A 20,120-nucleotide genomic window follows, 5' to 3' on the forward strand; every position below is an offset into this window, starting at 1 on the left:
CTATGGGATCTACCTCAACAAGCAACCATTTACTATCTAAGTGTATTTATGAATCCTGATAATTCGAACAATCATACCCTAGATAATCCCCAAGTGCTCTACCATTTTGAGCTAAAGACTCACCTTAAAAAAAAAATCTTAGAAAACAATATCATTGATGAGAATCAAGCTTTAAAAAAATATAAAGAAGAAACAATCTGCAAAACCCAGAATTCTTATTGTTCTTACTACATCCATCTTATTCCAACAATAAAAATAATGGGTTCATTGAAAACTTGAGGTTAAAATGATCAGCAAAGAGACAGATAAAACAGAGAACAGAAATCATAAGAATTGATGGACAAAAACTTGAAGTTTATCACCAAACTGTGAATGAAAAAGGAAAAAAAAAAAAAGGAGGTGATACAGCTGGGTAGTAACCACAGTTATTCTGTATTGATGGACAAGAAGATCTGTGTTTGTTTCTCTTGCAAAATATATCTCTATTGTTTAGAAAGGATTCTCTTTTGTTTTGGTTGGTTTGCAGACACTATTAATGGTGGTGAGAAGGGAGAGCTATAAGTTGGGAGCATTCCATCTTCAATCTCAACAATGCAAAGCTTGACTTTAGCGGATTTCTCCTACAACAATCTCTCAGGTTTGGTTCTGGGCACCGGTCAGTTCAGTTACTTCAACTCCTCCACTTCCTTCGTTGGCAACCCCGAACTCTGTGGCCCATACTTGCGGTCTTGCAAATCTGGTGTTGGCAATGGCGGCCAACAAACCCATGAGAGAGGCCCACTCTCTGCTGCTTCGATAAAGCTCATCCTCGTCATTGCCCTTCTTGTATGCTCGATAGCATTTGCACTTGTAGTTGTTGCTGTCCGGTTCCTCCTCAGGCATAAGTCAGTAAATTCCACCATTAATGATACAAGAGCACAAAAAAATGGAGATATATTTTCCATATGGAACTACGATGGAACAATTGCATATAGGGACATCATTGAAGCGACAGAAGAATTTGACATCAAATATTGTATTGGGACTAGAGGTTATGGGAGTGTTTACATAGCAAAGCTACCTACTGGGAAAGTAGTAACTGTGAAAAAGCTCCATCCCTTAGAAGCTGAAAAGAAAGTCTACAATGAGAGCTTCACTAACGAGATAAATGTATTAACAAGAATACGGCATCGGAACATTATGAGACTTTATGGTTTTTACTACCATCTAAGATGCAAATTTTTAGTGTACGAATACATAGAAAGGGGAAGCTTAGCTTATGTTCTTGGAAATGAAGCAGAAGCTGTGGAATTGGATTGGTGGAAATGTTTAAATATCATCAGAGGAGTCGCTCATGCTTTGTCTTACTTGCATCATGACTACACGCCGCCACTAATTCATCAGGACATATCAAGCAATAATATTTTGTTGGATGCAGATTTCAAGCCTCATGTCGGCGACTTTGGAACTGCTAACTTTCTAAATCCTGATTCATCCAACCGCACTATACGTGTAGGCACATTTGGATATATTGCTCCAGGTAAGTTACAATATATTCTATCATTTTCTCATGCTTATAATTCTAAGTACATTGACTCTCATTTTGAACCATTTTAATCATTTTTACCAAAAAAAAGTATAAAGAATTCACCATGCAGAAGTCTTAAGATTGATATACATCTTGGCTAAGCATTGTTTGAGTGAAACTATTTCCGCTTAGAACATCCTTGCCTAGAATCTTGAAGTATATTTGGTGGATTAATTAGTCTAAACAAAATTAGGGCTGGTTAAGGCCCCAAACCAAATCTAAACTCAGGCCCATCTATAATTCAATCTCTCAATCCGAGTATGCACTCATCTACAGGTATGCCCACCCAAAATATAGTTCCACAATATTCACTGGTTCTCCAAGCCCAAAGGCCCATTAACTTATGACATCCTCAAACAGCCACACAGTAATTGGTCTACCTTGGCAAACTCTCATTCTAGCCTCATTTAAACTCCAATAAATTTAGGGATAATTTCTTAGATCCACTAGATAAAAACGGAAATTACAAGATAAGTAGGTTTTAAATTTATTTTACATTCACTATTTTTCATTTTGAAAAGATTTACTTAATCGCCAAAGTTGGTTAGTACTCATTCAAAATAAAAGCAAACTTCCAAAATTGCCGTAACCTCATTTATCGAAAAGTAAAAAACTGTTTAAACCACATTGAAGAAAACAACCTTGATGTCCACAAAAAAAGGGAATGATTGTGATAAATTGGGATGAGAAGATTACGGGAAGTGATAATACCTATTACGGTATTATGGTGATGGAGGATTTTAAAATTTAAAGTGGTAATACCTATTATGGTATTTACCCAAAAAAGATGAAAACATATTTTATAGCGTCATAGTCCAAAGGTAATGGAATTAAAAACAAAGAAAACGGAATACCAAAATTCGAGATCATTAAAAAAAAAATAAAAAATAAAAAAATCTAACGTCAAGTCCAAAGGGCGTGTGGTGGTCAATGTCTCCATACGATGGTGAATGTGATCCCAATTCACTGCAAAGCGGGAAAGGGTATCGGAAGGGTATTTTGGAACATATTAAAATCCTGGGAGGGGTTTATGAACCCTACGATGGTAGGTGAACCGTCCTCTATGGGTAGATGAAAACTTAGTCCTAAAAAGAAAGAAAGAAAGCTTAATTTCAATTATTATATTGCTATTTTTTAGAATATCTTTACAAATATCATTGGGTGAAACGTGAAAGAGACACTTTGCAAACTTTTTAAAACAGTTTTTTATTTTCGATGAATGAGGTTGGGGCACAATTTTGGAAGTTTATTTTTATTTTTTCCTTGTACTAACCAACTTTGTAGATTAAGTAAATCTTTTTGAAATGGTAAGTGGTGGATGTAAAACTAATTTGGAGCCTACTTATTTTGTAATTTTCGTTCTTATCTAGTAGATCTAAGAAATTTTCCCATAAATTTACTCACTATTTTTTATGAAATCTTTTAATAGGGGAATACATTGTATCAGTACATTAGGAACAACAGGCCTCTCAGAAAAACCTAAAAACATAAAAAAAGGTAAAGAGGCGAAAAGAAAAATTGTTACCTCTATTGTTGTCTAATGTTACATATTTCTTGAATTAATATTGAATATGAGTATGTTCACAATTTTATTAAGAAGCTGAATTTGTTGTTTTTCCTTTCCCCTTTTTCAGAGCTTGCTTATACAATGGTTGTGACGGAAAAATGCGATGTTTTTAGCTTTGGGGTCTTGACACTAGAGATAATTATGGGAAGACATCCGGGTGAACTCATCTCTTCACTATCCTTACCAAATGGAAATGGTATAATACTAAAGGATTTGTTGGACCCACGTCTCCAACCACCAACACAATCGGTAACACAATATTTGACTTTCTCAATGATGCTTGCAATTGCATGCTTTGCACACCAATCCAAAATCTCGTTCAACTATGCAATACATTTCTCAGGAATTAGAAAATATAACCAACTCTCATCACATCCCTTTTGCACAACTTCATTGAGGCAATTAGGAAACCTTGAAATAAAATTAGATCCATAAAGTTTGATGGAACTGAATCATATATTGCTAATTAAGGGGTTTTCCTGTTGTATTTAAAGTATTGTTACATGGAACTTGTTCTTTAAAATCGTTTACTCTTTAGTTCTTCATGACTTATGTATGAATGCTATGGTGGTTCACATATCATTTTCATGAGTAAAAACTAATAGTCCCAAGTAATGCTATTGTTGAAGGTCCAAAATACCCTTCTCTAGTTCAATCAGAAGGTTAGATGTTATGGTAGTTTTCTCTTCATAATGGGTTAAGAGAAACTGGGTCCTTCTTGGATTTGAATAATCCGAATAAAAAAACCTTTCTACGTGATCCACTTATAAGGCAATTTTAATATTTGATATTACATGTTTCAAATTACTCAAATGTCAAATTTTCAAATCCAAATTCTTTCATTTACATGCTCTGCCCAAAAAGCATGGGCAATGTCCTCAAGGTTTCAAGGACCGGGATCAGAATCAAAACTAACATCAACTATACAATATTAGCTGATACTTGTGGAAGTTGGGTCAGAGATCGATCGGTCTATTCGAATCAAGATTGTTGAATACTAAATAAATTGGTCCTTCGTTGGATTTGTATTGGAAGTATCTCTCTCTCACCAAAAAAAAAAAAGCCATATATAGTTCCATCTAAGGGTCAAGCTATCACGCCCATATCTCAAGCTTAGGATTAAGCACAGTCAAGAGGGTGATTAGGATGACATGCGCCACCCCAATTCCTACCAAGATCAATGACACAATGTCCCAAGCCATAATCAACAACCAAGGACCCACCCAAATGATTATGTTTGCGTAAAAAGGAAGGAATATTCCATTAAACATCAGAGTTAATATGAGCGGAAGCAATATTTATATAGTAGTTACAATATGTTCAGCTGGCTAGGTGATACAGTAATAGTTTAACATTGACTACCACCTGATCATGACGTAACTACTCATAATAATAATAAGTTATTACAGAAAATATCATAACAGGCAAAATCAAAACTGGGGACAATCCCCAACAACATCAGTGCCCGTAGTCACAATCATCACAGGGGAAACCGTCGCTGTGTTCATCTAACACAAACTCAGGTTCCTGTGCGCCAATACTGTCATAATCTGCCAGCTGAGCTTCTAGGCCAGCCAAATAGCCATCATCTGCATCAAAATCTAAAAAGTTGTGTACACAGAGGGTTAGCTCCACTGAGCCAGTGAGGGGAAAGAGGAATGCACTTCACTGGCTCAGTGGAATGCACAAACACACAATCACACATAGTCTGTGATGCATGTAATGTTAAATATATTTTTCCACCTAACAAACATATCTAAGTCATGGTGTATGCTACTGTGATAACTCGGGAGACACTGAGGGTCACTTAACTTATCGTCCTAGTGAAACCTCAATTATCACGAGGGAGCCTACGCTAGTAGAAACCATTAGACTACCCAGTGGCAGACCCCGATAGCCATTACTACCTCTGACTTGGCCTCTCCCACCTCCACAGGCAACAGGTGCTCAGAATATCCAACACATAAACCCCTAGGCAAGGGTCATAGCATAAGAGAATAAGAGTCCTAGCGGCAGATATACTACATGCAAGTCCTATCGTCCCGAGAGGTATTCCGGGTGCATCAACGTCCCATTCCATCTAGTACCTGAGTACCAGCACGGCACAGCGCATACAAACCAGGATGGCAAACAATGAATAAAATAAAAAATTTTGGGGTTCCGACATCGGCATACCCGGCACCGTAACCCAATACAATAAAGTAAAGTAAAGATATCCACATTTCATCAATTCGTATCCAACATGGTTTTATATGCAAAGGTGCAATATGGTAAGAAGGAATGCAAGCATAAAAACCATCATGTAATTTATATAGTTATATATTTTATATCAAGCCCAAACATCACCCAAAGCCCACTCACAATTTGCTTCCTTGTCGTTCGGTATATTTGGTAAGGTTTGTCTTGGTGCACGCACTCCCGTATAGATTCTGAAGTCTGAGGATGCGTGAAAACATAGTTAGAAGTATATAGGTGGGTCCCATGAGGGCCCCCAACAATTTATTAGAAGTTTGAGTCAAGACAGCAAGGGCGGGTACAGGGACAGAGGCAGCTAGGTGAGTCTGTTCCTGGATCCGTCCAAACCAAACTTTGAAAACATATGGAACGGATTCACGGACGGAACTTCCAAGTGAATCCGCTCGTGCATCCGTCCAAACCCTGAGACATTCCCGAGAGCTAACTGAGCTACGGGCGGAAACACGATAGTGGATCCGTCGACTCTTTCTTTGAAATCTAGGAAGGTTTCCACCTGCAGCCTTTCATCTGTGGAACCATAAGGGTCCTAGGGTTAGGGAGGTGAGTCCAATCCTTCATTGGGGGTCCAAAACATATAACCCAATATGGAACTTAGAGGATTCAAGGGATTGGATCCAACTCCAAGGCTTTTCCTAACCTAGTTCTAGGTCTTCAATGCCTTGAGCAGTATTTAGGTCATCAAAACCACAAGGCAGCAAGGGAAGGGGAGTGAGTCTCAATTTGGGGATCTCTTAGAGGTTATTGATTTTCCAAGAGAAACCCTAGGCTGAGGATCGATCCCAAGAGGATCTCCAAGCATGAAAATGGAAAAGAGAGGGAGAAAGGTGAGGACATTCACCTTAAGAATGGACCAATGAAAGGCTTCCACCTCCACAGCTCCCTCCAATCTTCCTCTCAAAGCTTCCAAAGCTCTCCAAGCCTCCAACATTTTGGGTTGGTAGGAGAAGTAAATAAACCTTAAAGGCTGAGCTTTGCTTTTATAGTTAGTCCCCATTTAGGGCTTGTTTGGTTTGGGGCTTTAAGAATTAAAACTAATTTATATGCCAACTTAGGCAAGTGGGTCTACCTTGATGGCACATACACAAGCCAAGGAGACCAAGGGTGCGGCCCACCTTGTCTAGGTGCCTAGGTAAGATGCCTAGGGCACGGGGTGTGGGTCCCACATGAGGAAATCACTCAAAAGCCTAAAACAGTACGGGCGGACTAACGGATGAAAGCAATCTTATGAGTCCGTTCGTGCGTCAGTTGCTGCTGTCAAGGGCAGAACCCTAAAGGAATTGATTGGGCTTTGGTCCACACTTCAAGGCCAACAAGGGGAGGGTATACTAACATTCACAAGGGCAGTATCTTACCCCTCGACCGTCACAACGTGTCCTTCGTGATTCTAAAGAGTTTCCCGACCGCGATGCTAAGCTCATCACCGAAAGAGGTGTCTAAGTATGGGGACACAGGGAACGCCTTCCGGTACTCTTCACTCCGGGGACTCGTGCTAGGAAGATGGTCGATGAAATCACCGTCAATAAATCTCCCCCACTACCGGTAAAGGAACCTCTCTTCCACATGCAGGCCTGTGAACTGGTCAACAATCTTGTGGCTAGGTTTGACCACAAGTGAAAATAGCTCACCCGCGTACACGGCAATAGAATCTACACGTCACAAGAGAGAAATTATAATTAATAGCAAATCCGGGCACGGATGTAACACAAGCCACTGTGAGTTCTTCTCTGGATACAGGGAGATGCCAAGTATAGGAAAGTAGTGAAAAATGTTCAATCTCATATTGCTTATAAAGGAAAGTAAAATGTGATTCATATGGTATGATCCAAAATATCCTTTAACCACAACTGGGTCTAACACCTGTGAAGTGGGTACAAAAGAAAATAAGATGCCCCCAAGATTATCTTGGTGAGCCTATAAGAAGCTGCCCATGGACTAATCCAATTACATTTAGGCCACTTTCCCACAACTTTATGTCTCCACAAAAGTTGTCTTGTGGGTGGAACAAGAGTATTTACCCAAAAAAAAAAAAAAAAAAAAAACAGTAGGGGCAAGAGACTTTGATGAATTGACTCAAACGAGGAACTTTAGACCAAAAGACAAGACTGACAAATTTGAAGTCCCATTATTAATGATATTACGATTGGATGTGATCGGATCCAGATATTACCTGGCCAGATATTGTGTAACCTAGATCCTCCCCCCCCCCCCTTTTTTTTTTGGTAGGAGAAATTTCATATTTTAACCTTTTTTTTTTTTTTGTGAAGACACACCTCGATGACTTTGAATGGAAATTCGAAAATCAAAGCAAACAACTAACTTTCCTTAAAAAAAAAATCCTTCTCAAATTGATTTGTTGTGAAGCAGCAAGTGAATAAAATTTTCATTACTGAAGTAAAATAAAATACAAAAATAAAAAATATTTTTTAATAGGATGTTTGATTGAAAGTAAGATGAATAAAACTTGTTACTTACACTTAATATACTCATTTCACTTCTAAACTTACAAGCACTAAATGAAGGGCTTGAGTTTTTCTGTCGAGGAGCATGGACTACATCAATGATCCTTGGGTCTATCCCTTTCCTTCCCAACAGGGGGCATAGATGTTATTTCACAAGGAGAGAAGAGATATACACATGGCCATCACACAAAAACTATTCAGAACAAATTCGTAAACACAAGAAAAAAACAAGTAAACAATCACACATAGGCATGAGCATCTAACGTGGTTCATCACGTATGTCCATGTTTACTTAAGAGAACCAGAAAAAAATTACTCACTAAGATAGAAAAAACACTATATTCCACTCTCCACCTCATAATATGATTTCCCTTGCTTGTGTCTTGGATTTACACACATAAACAGTATACAGGAAACCCTAAAAACCTTAATCCCCTCATAGTTATAAATTTACCCTTATGCATGTAATACAACCGAAAACCTGAGCAAAACATATACAAGCCCAATATTAACTATGTGAACCATTGTAGAATACAAGATACAAAATCGAACAAATCTCCACCTTGACTTAGATTATGCAAACTATCCTAAAGAAAATAAATATTGATGTTTCTGAAAACTTTGCCATTGTCTTTGCTTGTACGTCTTACCCGACCAGCATGGCCCACAAACCCCATCCAGAGTGCTCCAAGCAACACATTGTCATAAACACAATGTGACGTGACTCCAACCTGCCTACCACTACAACCTAATTGAAGAGATCATTTCCACTCACGAGATTCAAAATGCAAGAGACCCACTTCTTTCTAAATCTGCATGTGTTCACAACCTAAAGTGCATACTGCCTTCATCGTTCATTTGTACCTCTTGTGTGAGTTCTAACAGTTGCTCAACCTAGCTATTTCAACACTCCTTGAGAATCTATACAAATTATCAATCATCTATCCATGCATCACGTACAATTATGGCCCCCTTTAAAGACCATAAGAACTCCACCTTCAAATCCAATGTTCATAGTGAAATCAGATTTTCCTCCAATTCAGCACATGTTTAAACCCCCCCTCCTTTCAAATCAAAGTTTGCACAATCACATCAAGAATGCAAATTTGTACAATCTGACTCCACTAATCTTGCTTTTAGCATTGTTTCTCATTTTGTCTGTAACATTATCACATGCATAATATGTAGCAAATTGATTTCTAATTGAACACATATAACAGCGAACAATCTAACTAAACACATATGACATGAACAACTAAAATCTAAAATCCAATCCAAAGACTTCGTACCTAATGAATTAGTGAGATAAACATCTCCATCACTCCAAGTCACTACTACAATAGCAACATTAGATGCTCTCTTCATTACAATAAATAAGTTATTTTATGATCTTTTTAACTTGGAGCTAACCCTTGTTTTTGTTGAACTCCTCCTATCTCTCATTTGTGATGCAAAGACCCCGTACCACAACATAGAAAGGATACTATTTTCGAAAACCAACCAGTGATTGTAGAAACCAACGTCATATCGATCAGCTTTTTGTTTTGAGTTGTCATTTTCAGAGGAAAGAGAAAAAAGAAAAAATTGGAAACCATGTCCCACCATATCAGGGTTGAGGAGTCAAGGGACCCACCACAATACATCGAACAGTTTTGTTAGTGGTTATTGATGAAAACGCATCACCCCGACCGCCTTAACCAAAGTGGAAAGATCGAATGGAACTTGCTTTGTTTGGTTTTTTGCCCCCACATGACAAGAAAGGCCTTTTATCCTCTACTTCAAGCTTCTGCCCAATAATAGTAAGTAGATCGAACACCAAGCTTTGTCCAAACCCATTCAAGCCGCACAACTGTTATCTATCTATCTATCTATCTATCTATCTATCTATTACATCCCTGAAGAGATATATCCTTCCACATTACTTTGTCGTCTGCAAGTAGATATCAGGAATACAAAGACACTATTACCACCTTGTCCAATTTGATTCCATCCAAAAGCTAGTACGTAGTAGTTCTCATTGCTTTTCTTTATTTTCCCTTAATTTCTACCTGATAAAGAGAAGTGGACCAAGAATGAGTGGTAGACTTTTTCAACCTGAAAAGAAACTTGGCCACATCTAGCTGAAGCCATCAAGTATCTAGAAGCTTGGATTCTTGACAACGTACAAGTTATTCTATTAAGCAATAACGAACCATACACAGTCCCTTCCCTGTGGCCCAACTCCAACTTGTAAGGAAGCTTGGACCACCGACCTCCTCCTCATGGAGGAGTAAAAAGGAAACGGTCGTTACAAGGAAAAGAGCTACCAGGGGAATCCACCATCATATATGTATATTTGCTTTCTTGATGAGACTAGACTTGAGATGATAAGGATTCTATATATCTGCATTATGGTGTATCTTAATCTTAAAGGATCACTTTTCGTACAGAATCCTACCACAGTTCCATCTCTCTCTCTCTCTCTCTCTCTCTCTCTCTCTCTCTCAGAACAGAGCAGGATCCTCTAATGGAAACTGCTGCAGACTTTCTAAAACTACATTTGTACTTGATGGGACAGAACCCCCAAATCTTTTGAGTTCCTGTTTTATTGAATTAAATGAGAACCGGACTCCAAGTGGGTGGTGGAAATAAAAATAGGCAAGACTTAAGAGTACACTTGAATAACATTGGGTTCTCTGCAACAACCAACTTGCAGAAGAAAGTATACTAGAAAGAAACCCTAACAATTCATGGAATTTATTTTAGCTTCTTATTTTATTTACTGAGAACCCAGAACGTATCTTATTAGGTTAGTAGCTAGCTAGCAATAGCATGCATCAAAAGTTTATTACTAAACAACTAATATATGTAGAGGTCTTGCCACCCCACCCACCATTATGGATTCCAAGATCCTTCAGGTCTAGAATCTAAAGAATCCACTCGATCCTATTCAATCTCTAAAAGACTCTTTCATAGAACACTTGAGATTTTGAGAATCAGTTTCATCCCCACTTGTTATCCCGCTTCTATCTATAGTGGTCTATTAATTAAGGGAGAATTAAAAAAGAATCCCAATAAAATCAAAATATCAAATGGCAGGAGATCAAACCAACTATTGATAGATTCACCGACGACATGAGTAACAGGTCATGCGTGTTAAGGTATCTGGTATTGGAGAGGAGGGCCAAAGTTGACAGAATATATAAAGGAGCTGGAAGGATCTTCAATTCATTCTTTGTTGACTGTACAGGAAAAAAGAATGTTTAAGAAATATAATTTGTTACAATCGTTTTGAAAGCACAGATCGAGGTCATTGCCCATTACTGGTTTAAACAAAGGAACAGGCAGCTAGCTAGAAGCATAGCATGACGATAGATCTTTTGAACCAAAAGCCAGGTGTTGACCTCTCCACCCCGAACTGCACCGTACTGCACCATTGGGGAATATGACAGGAATTTTGTGCAGTCCTGTGCCCAAACAGTTTCATGAATGTGGTCAGAGAGGAGTTATGGGACTCAGAAATCAGGACTTGGCAGCAGCAGTTACTCAGAACTCCCAAGTGTGTTTACCACTGCCTTCAGTGGTTATCTATTTGACTTTGTTTCACAAGGCTGGAGGATTCCTGACTCTCCTCCAACCGTGGCGGGAGCTAGAGGATCCAGCCTTAAAAACACAAGGAGGGATTGGTCATTTTAGAGGTGGGGGCAGAAGACTACCATGGGGGTGATAACAACTACCAAAAAAGTGAATAAACAAACAAGTTCGGATGCTTCAAGGAAGCCTTTACAAGAAGTTGATTCCTTTGTTCTCAATTGAGAGATTGTTTCCATAAAAGTTGGCATTTAAAAGCTAATGCCACTTTTCCAAAAATATCGCCCACCGTGGGGCTCGAACCCACGACCACAAGGTTAAGAGCCTTGCGCTCTACCAACTGAGCTAGACGGGCTTATTAAAGAACAAGACTTTGTTAGGTAATAAAGATTAGATTATCTTCAAAACCAAGTTGCAAGGGTTGTGGTGGTGGTAATATAGGCTTTCGTTGTTTTAATACACTAGTCTTTGAAAATGGTAATCCTAATCTATGACTATTTTAAAGATTAAAAAAATTGATATAATACGATTTAAGTTTTCAGTTTCGTTTTTTAGTTATATTTTCTTGCAGAAAAGGAATAATGGTAAAGCTTAGTCCATTTTCTGAATGAGGATTTTTATATGATGTTAAAAAAGAGTGATCGTTTGGCTCCACTTGGTTGGAAGGAAAATTAAAGAGAAACAAAAATTTTTGTAATCATTATTTAACATGATTGCATAAATTATTTAATTTTTTGTATCATATTTAGTAATGATGTTTTTTTAACGTATTTTTTATTTTATTTTTTCATATACAAGGGGTTTTTTTTTCTTCCATAGAACAAATATAGGAGATTTAAATGCAAAGGAAAGGGAATTGTCTTAACCAAATATGAAATGGTTTGAAATTAATAATATAATTATGTGAAATAATAAATACAAAAAAGTTTGCTTTCTAGATTTGAAAATTTTACTTCTTTTCTATTTAATTTCCCTAACAATCAAACGGAGCTAATGGTAAGTGCTTATTTTTTGTGATTAATATAATTCCACCGCAAATATGAAGCACATTTGTTAGAATTTTCACATGGCAAACTAGCAGTTTCCAGGGGTGTGCAGATATGAAACACATTTGTTACAATTTTCACATGACAATATATGTTTTCACAGTATAATTCAACCCCATTCTCACCCACCCACCCAACCAACCAACCACCCACCCCCTCCCCCTCCCCTCTACTCCCAAAAAAATTAAATAAATAATCTTCCAGCTACAAGAACGGCGACTTTTGCTTCGTAATTGCTTGTACATAAAGGGAGACCAAAGGGAGTAAATAGTCAAAAAGATCATTCTTGCATCAAGACAAAGGGTCCTTCTTTGTATAAAACGTGTTGACCCTCGGCTGATTCAGCTTCAAAACAAAGTATAGGAATAAAAGCTCCAACTATCTTTTCATAGGAGAAGATGCCCTCTCAAGGGCAAAACTGCAAAAACCATTTATCACGATCAATTCACTCACATCCGGTTCTGATATCACTTGTTAGGGACTTGGGTCTCATCTTCAAAAACTAGCCGTTAAGGAGAGGATGCCTAAATATCTATTAACTCACACACATCCCTTTTCATATCCGATGCAAGATTATTCTTTTTGTCTTATGCATAGATATCCCAACAATTTAATGGTGTACACGAGAAAACCATGAAAATCCTTTATCATTTCTAGTAAACCACTTGGGTTTGGCTCTGGGTTCTCATCCTTGGTGAATGGTGATAACCCTCCAATTACCTTTACCAGGTGGATTATGCCAAGTTGCTGTAACTAGCACTGACGATAACAGTTGCCAAAAATATCTGAAAGTTAAGCTCTGTTGGTTTTGCGAAGGTAATGGATGGGTGTGAGGGACTATTTGCTTCTCATGCTTCCGTATATGTACTCACATATCTAATCCCAGTCCCACTACCAGCAGGTAAATTGCCTAGGAAATCCGAATAGCTGGTGACATGCTAAAAGGACAGAGAAGGGAGTAAACATATTCTAATTCTAATTAATTGAGTAAAGAACCCCTTTCTTTTTATAACAGTTATTCTCCTTCCCTCTTGTTGTTCCTTTGTTCTGCTCCATCTTGTGGTGGTTCCTGAGAGGACGGGTCACACCCACACCATATGCTGCTACCCCTTTCGCAAAAATATATTCGCCAACTGGCTCCAAACCACCACCACCACCACCCTACCATGCACCCTCCTTGCTTATAAGGAGACGCATGGTAGCTGGCTCTTACCCATATCATCCCTTAACTGAAGCACGCAGCTCTACCCTCCCTTCCCCCTTAAGACTCTCTACCTATCACCTTTTTCCAGGTAAAAGGTCGCCATTCAAATCATCTAAAGGTAATGGCGTCTAACTCTATCTCTTCCTCACGTATCTCTGGCTCATCTTGGACACGCAAGCAAGACAAATTGTTCGAGGAGGCCCTGGCCGTATACGACAAAGACACCCCTGACCGGTGGCAGAATGTTTCTAAGGCTGTGGGAGGGAAATCTGCAGAAGAAGTGAAAAGGCATTACGAGATCCTTATAGAGGATCTCAAGAACATTGAGTCTGGTCAAGTTCCCTTCCCCAATTACAGGTCTAGTGGAAGCAATGGAAAAGGTATGGGAGACGAGGAATATATAAGTAGTTAACCTCTTTATACTTCTGTAATTAAACACACTGGTCTTGAGTTTGGTCCTGTATCTCAAAATGTATTTTAGTAACCCATTTCATGTAAGGGGGCCATGTCCTGTCATTCTGAGGGACCTTCCCCTAAAAGTTTAGGAAAATGTCCGAGGAGGTTGCATGCAAGTCATAGCACCGCCACTGCAATTAAAGGGGCAGTATGAGCGGGCCATGAGCATGTTCTCATCCCATCTTACACCATTCATGGGGGTATCAAACTACACGTCCAGCTCAGGTTCTCGTACAAGAACCATTCTCCTACACCCCTAGGTGAAGAGATGGAATCAAGAGAATGAGTGGGTTCCATATCTGCGCCCAAGGGCATACGAGAATGGTTCTCATACAAGAACCTAAGCCAGCCTCATCAAACTAGGTGCAGAGATGGAATCAAGAGAATGAGTGGATTCCATCTCTGCGCCCAGAAGAGTAGGAGAATGGTTCTCATACTAGTACCTGAGTCAACCTTATAAAACCATGAGTCAATGGTGCATTAAATGCCCTGATTCGTGGTCCAGATACCGCTAAGGAGGTGGGAGATGGGATGGAGAGGGTAACTCCTCTCCCCACGAAGGAAATTGATCCGGATTCTATGAGCTATGAATAAAAAGAGGAAAGAGGGTCCATAAAATATAACTTAACGTGGGACGACCCAAGTTGAGTCCCCCCTGTGAAATGAGCGTTGGGCTCCTCAGCTACAACAGAGTGTGTAGCGCACATCCAACGGTCTACAGTGTTTGAGCACATAGCCCAATGCTCTGCCTGTGTATTGAGCTGCATGCCCGAGCACTGTGGGTCGTCGAATGATACGCTACACTCTGTGTCGCGCTACAGAGGACCCAAATCTGTGAAATGACCATACCCCCTGTTTTTGCTGGTTGGACCGTCCAGCTCCCGCCGCCACGACTGAAGGAGAGCCAAATTGCTTAATGTGGTCCATGAGTTGCTTCCGTTGGTAATATAACAAACTCTATAATCTATATCATCCCTAAACCTAAAGTGCTTAATGTGGTCCATGAGTTGCTTCCGTTGGTAATATAACAAACTCTATAATCTATATCATCCCTAAACCTCCCTCTATTAAGGCCCTATCGGTTTCATTATTAATGAAATACATTGACAGTTTTGTTCAAGTTTTCCTCCAATTCAGGGAAATGCTAAGGTTTTATTTTATATGGGCTAAAACTGATTCTGTCTTTCTTCTTAACAGGCTTCTGAAGTATCTAAAGCTTCAGTGAGATTGGAGCAAGGTTCATAAACTAAAGTAAATTGCACTGGTAAAAGATCTGTTAAAAAAATAGATGCAGCCGTGGTTCGCCATTTCTTCTTTAATTATTCCTACTTTCTTCGTCTAATGAATGTAACAAGAATGGACCAATAAATCCTGGTTTATTATCGTTCCTGTTGTAATTGATTCTCTAATTCGAAGAAAATTTTTGTAATTGTGTACCAGATTGAGCGAATATTTCTTTATATACCAATTGGACAAACAGTAGAAAGTTAAACATAAAACCCTAGGACTGCCGATTGAACAGAACCAGCTATGATCTCAACTAAATAACATGAAATAACAAAATCAAATCCACAATCAAAGAAAATGAAAATCCGGAATGATCGAAATCGTATGCGATTAAACATTTCTTCATCGTTACTGACATGGATACTTGAACAATCAAAGAAAATGAAAAACCGGAATGATCAAATTCGTCGGAGATTATGTAGATTGCTAACCTGTTCGGTTATAGGTGGGGATCAAACACTTTCACCATCGAAATCCTCCAAAGCAATATCCTGAATTGATGAACAAGTGCAGAGAAATGGGCATACCGACAGATCCGTAGTCCGTGGATGACGAAAACGAACAGAGCTCGGGAAGGAGAACCGGGGAGAAACGTTATGCAGGGATTTAAGTTTTATATGGGAGATCAAGAGGCGGGAAAGCATCTACTTCAAATTAAAGCCCGGTTTTATACCTTCGCGCTTGAAGAACTTTTTTTTCCTATTTTTTTTACCCAGATGTCGATTTGAAAACAACGTGACAGCCTTGCCACGAAGCACTCAACTCTCTGATTGGAATCTCTCAATAATTACCCATAGATTTCCATCCAATTGTATATAAAGTTTCTCTCCGCCCAAGAGAGAATATCTTCATCTGCCTGATCTTGACCTTTTGATTGGACCTACAAAAAATTAGTTATTTGGATCTTGAATTAAATTTAATGATAAGTCCAAAGTCCAATTATAGCATCACATCACCATTGGTGAAGATTCTCTCTCTTCACCTTAGATAAAGGTTAACTTAATCCAATATAACAATCCTATTTTCTTTGGGGAATGGGTCGGATCAGGATCGTCTCTAGGGAGCCTAGCGCCGCCCAGGGTGCTGTCAGGGGGCATCCAACGGTTGAGCTATGTCGCACACATCTCGACGCACGTCTAGGGATGTGTGTGGCACAGCCCAACAACTGACAGCACCTTGAGAGTTGGAGTCAGGTTCACGTACGTGCGTGAATGTACGAGAACGGGTCACGTTCGTTCAAATGGAATCCACCCAACGGGACCCATAGGGGGTGAATTCTATCTGAACGGATGTGACCTGTTCTCGTAAGTTCACGTAAATGTGAGCCCAACTCCTTTAGTTGGGTCGCTTGGCCAATGTTGATTGGATGGCCCTTAATTGTGTCATGTGGCATGATTGGGTGGAGTTGATTTTTGATGGGCTGGTATAACCAAGTCTTTGCAAACAACTCAAGTTTCAGCCCAAAAGAAGTAGTTTACCAAGGCAAATAATATAGTGATTAATTCAGAATTCCAAGAACAATTCATGGACATAAAAAAAATGAAGATGAAATTAAATTAAGGGATAAAGAATGCCACGTAGTTGTGCAGCGCACGTCATCCCTGCACCCAAACGTAGGGTGTGCAAAATGACCACCACACCCCCCTTGAATCCCTTATTTCTGACACATGATTTGTAGTTGGATAAACCCAAAAGATTTACCCAGTGTAATAGTTATGTATCAAATTTAGGGTCTTAATTCAACCATATGACTCACCTTGTGTTTCTTTTTTTTTCAATGATATCAAGTTGTTAAAAGTCATTTGTGTGCTAGTTACTATATGTATTGAGTTTTGCTCCTCATCATTATGCTTAGTGAAATATATCGCTTCACTACTTATCACATGACAGTATATGGATCGGACAAACATTTAATTGGTACAATATAAAGGATCAGACAAATTACATTTAATTGGTACAATTTCAACTTAAAATGAGTAGAGGAAGTAGCTAAAATTAAAAAGTATGTCATTTTCATTTCCATTTGATGGCATTTTGGAAAATTTTACTAAAATTTTGAATCAGAGTTTTTGAACAACTTCCTTTGCTTACTTTGAATTAAAATTTGGCCATTGAGATGTATTCATATCCTCTAATCCATGTACTACCAAAAGGCAAATAGTGACGCATTAATTATGGACCACTCACTCTTTTGGATTCTATCTGTGTGGCTCTTGGTGTACGAGAATGGTTCTCATACGAGAAACCTGAACCATTCTCGTGAACAGCGAGGAACAAGTGGTGCTATACAGCAACTGATGCGTAGGGATAGCATTTCTATAAAGCATAATGATCCCATGGGTGCACCTTACTTTTATATTCTCTCCAAAGTCTTACCTCGACCCTACAATTGAAATACTTTCCTCTCTTCCTTTCAGCTGGACACAAATATATACCCAGACAGTCCATATACGAGTACTGTACTGTATTAGCATAAATGCCATGCTTTGCGTTACAAACTGTGTTTTTAATTTTCATTAGGGACCCGCCATTGTGGTTTGTAGGCTTCTTTAACCATAAATCTCCGTTGGAACTCATCATGTTTTTGTGGTTAATTAAAATGGTTTATGACACTCTTTTATAGAATAGGGCTGGATAGGCAAGGTCCTGCATGATAACTCTATCTCCCTGGTTTTTTGTTATTGAAAACAACAAATAAAAAAGAGAAAAGAAACTTGGTTTTACAAGCTGTCATGTAAATTCGGATTCTTTGGTCAGTATTAGATTAGTGCAGTGTAGGAAGTGCACCTTATGGAGCTGCTGTTATTGGTTTCAAGAGGTTCTCAAATTGGTCGACACTATGGGCGTTAACTTGTCCTTTTTCCTTTTGGAAAAGTAATCGTGCAACTGACTTTTTGGCTAATTACCATTTTGACTAATTCTGCTTTCCCTGTAGGGGAAAATCTACGTCTAAATCTTAAGACTATTTTGCGTGAAGACAAAGCTGGTCTTCCAGTGTTTAGATTGTAAAGTTGTCCGGGGTTGGGCGTGCTTTTTAGAGTGAGTTTGTGTGCTTTTGGATTGGGGTAAGGCGGGTTATGTTTCCCCTTGTATCAGATCCTCTACAGCACGCTGTCTATAGCGGCGTACAAACAGGGGGTACTGCGATGACCGCCTTACCCCTGCCCGAACGTCTCGTAGACGATCTGAATCCATCCCAAGGGGCTTTAACTACAACTGCCAGAGAGTATTGGAGGGGATGTCGGGGTGCTTTAGGTGAAAGCAAGAGAGTTGAATCTGTGACCTCTTAACATCTTGCACTCTATTAGCAAAGCATCAACCAACCATGTGCTAGCAGTTTTCTGCTTGAAAGTGATTCAAGTAGATGAGTCAACCTGGTGGATTTGCCAATTTCTCACCTTTTGGAAAGAACTATTTTGAATCAACTTGGTGGATTTGCCAATTTCTCACTTTCGAAAAGAACTCTTTTTATTTTTCAAAATAAAGGAATAAAAGAATAAAGGGTGGAAGGAAATCCCATTTGATGATTATTTATTTATTTATATTTGGCAACACATTCCATTTCATAACTTAACCACAATAATCCAAGATCCTTGCAAGAGGGCAAGTGGCACATTCTAAATGTATCTTGGTGTCTCAAAGTGAAGTTAGATGTTGATTCAATTTTTTTTAGGGTGATAGATGTTGATTGAAATTGATTGGAGGACACTTATTGATGTGGCCGAACCCATTTGATTGAGATAAGACTAAGTTGTTGTTTGTTGATTGAACTTGGAAAGAATGGATAGTCTACTGGTGATACAATATTGTAACTTGAATTGAACCAAAACCGAAATCAAATCAATTGACACCCTTAATGAAGGTGGCACTGCTGGGAATGAAACTTTTTCTCAATAAAATATTAAAAAAGGTGAGCACATACGTGTGGTGTAGAAGGAAAAAAATCCTCTGCAGTGCACCGATCTAGCGGTGCATTGCGGTGCGGCTTTGTGAGCTCAACACATGGATGCGGCGACATCCAACGGTGCCAAGCTTGAGAAGGAAAAAAAAAGAAAGTGTAATCGAGCTCATACTATTAGATGTCACCGCGTCCATGTGTAGAGCTTGCAAGGCCACACCGCAGTTCACCGCCAGATCAATGCACTGCAGAGGAATTTTATCCGTGGAGTAGATACGGACCCTGATCCTCTACTGCCGAGCTATTCGGCAGGACCCTACTGCCAAGACATTGCAAGGTGGTAAATTACCACCTTACTCCTACCTGAGTGTCTTACCCGAGTGGGGGTAAGGCAGTCATTTACCACCTTACCGTGTCTTGACAGTAGGGTCTTGCCAGGCAGCTCGGCACTAGAGGATCCAAATTGGAGTAGATACTCCCTTATGGACTCTCTTCTCCTTTCTCTCCTCAGTTCCTCATTTAATAGCATTATCTTATACAAATCTTCACCCACCAAAAACTTCCCTGCCCTCTCAAGCGTGTATGATGGTGATATAAGAGTGGATTTGCCGAACTCCATTAGAAAAATCAGAACCACCAGTCAAAATCTTCTTTAAGGATTCACACGTGCACTTGTTTATAGGCACTGCAGAACTCGAGAACTTGCTCTCTGTTATTTTTTTTGTTTTTTTTGGTCTTTTGAAGGAAAGAAATGGCAAAAGGGACGATGGAGACTGAGAGGACAGTTTCTTCTACCTGTCTGCTTGGGAC

At 39.1% G+C, this 20,120-nt stretch overlaps 2 protein-coding genes and 1 non-coding gene across 4 annotated transcripts; 2 read left to right on the plus strand and 1 right to left on the minus strand.

Moving 5' to 3' along the window:
* Positions 1–591: 591 nt before the first annotated feature.
* On the plus strand, positions 592–3,569 carry LOC122658994 (MDIS1-interacting receptor like kinase 2-like). Its single transcript, XM_043854161.1, has 2 exons — positions 592–1,519; positions 3,202–3,569. The coding sequence occupies exons 1-2, from the start codon at positions 592–594 to the stop codon at positions 3,567–3,569; spliced, it is 1,296 nt and encodes a 431-aa protein (XP_043710096.1).
* Positions 3,570–11,701: 8,132 nt separating this feature from the next.
* TRNAK-CUU lies at positions 11,702–11,774 on the minus strand. Its single transcript has one exon. It is a non-coding gene; the product is annotated as a tRNA-Lys (tRNA).
* A 1,977-nt stretch (positions 11,775–13,751) lies between these two features.
* On the plus strand, positions 13,752–15,402 carry LOC122659891 (protein RADIALIS-like 3). 2 transcript variants are annotated; one of them, XM_043855047.1, is made up of 2 exons: positions 13,752–14,069; positions 15,321–15,355. In XM_043855047.1, the coding sequence occupies exons 1-2, from the start codon at positions 13,791–13,793 to the stop codon at positions 15,348–15,350; spliced, it is 309 nt and encodes a 102-aa protein (XP_043710982.1). In that variant the 5' UTR covers positions 13,752–13,790; the 3' UTR covers positions 15,351–15,355. The 2 variants fall into 2 exon arrangements, with proteins under 2 accessions (XP_043710982.1, XP_043710983.1); XM_043855048.1 differs by having other exon boundaries at positions 13,757–14,049; positions 15,323–15,402.
* The last annotated feature ends 4,718 nt before the right edge of the window (positions 15,403–20,120 follow it).

This window comes from Telopea speciosissima, chromosome 4 (assembly GCF_018873765.1).
Source record: "Telopea speciosissima isolate NSW1024214 ecotype Mountain lineage chromosome 4, Tspe_v1, whole genome shotgun sequence".
Lineage (NCBI taxonomy): Eukaryota > Viridiplantae > Streptophyta > Magnoliopsida > Proteales > Proteaceae > Telopea > Telopea speciosissima.

What these genes read in the sequence shown, in the direction of transcription:
- LOC122659891 (XM_043855047.1), top strand. Translation starts at nt 13,791, where the DNA reads ATGGCGTCTAACTCTATCTCTTCCTCACGTATCTCTGGCTCATCTTGG. An exon ending in GTATGGGAGACGAGGAATAT is followed by an intron (nt 14,070 to 15,320) that starts ATAAGTAGTTAA and finishes TTTCTTCTTAAC; the next exon opens with AGGCTTCTGAAGTATCTAAA.
- LOC122658994 (XM_043854161.1), top strand. Translation starts at nt 592, where the DNA reads ATGCAAAGCTTGACTTTAGCGGATTTCTCCTACAACAATCTCTCAGGT. An exon ending in ATTTGGATATATTGCTCCAG is followed by an intron (nt 1,520 to 3,201) that starts GTAAGTTACAAT and finishes CCCCTTTTTCAG; the next exon opens with AGCTTGCTTATACAATGGTT.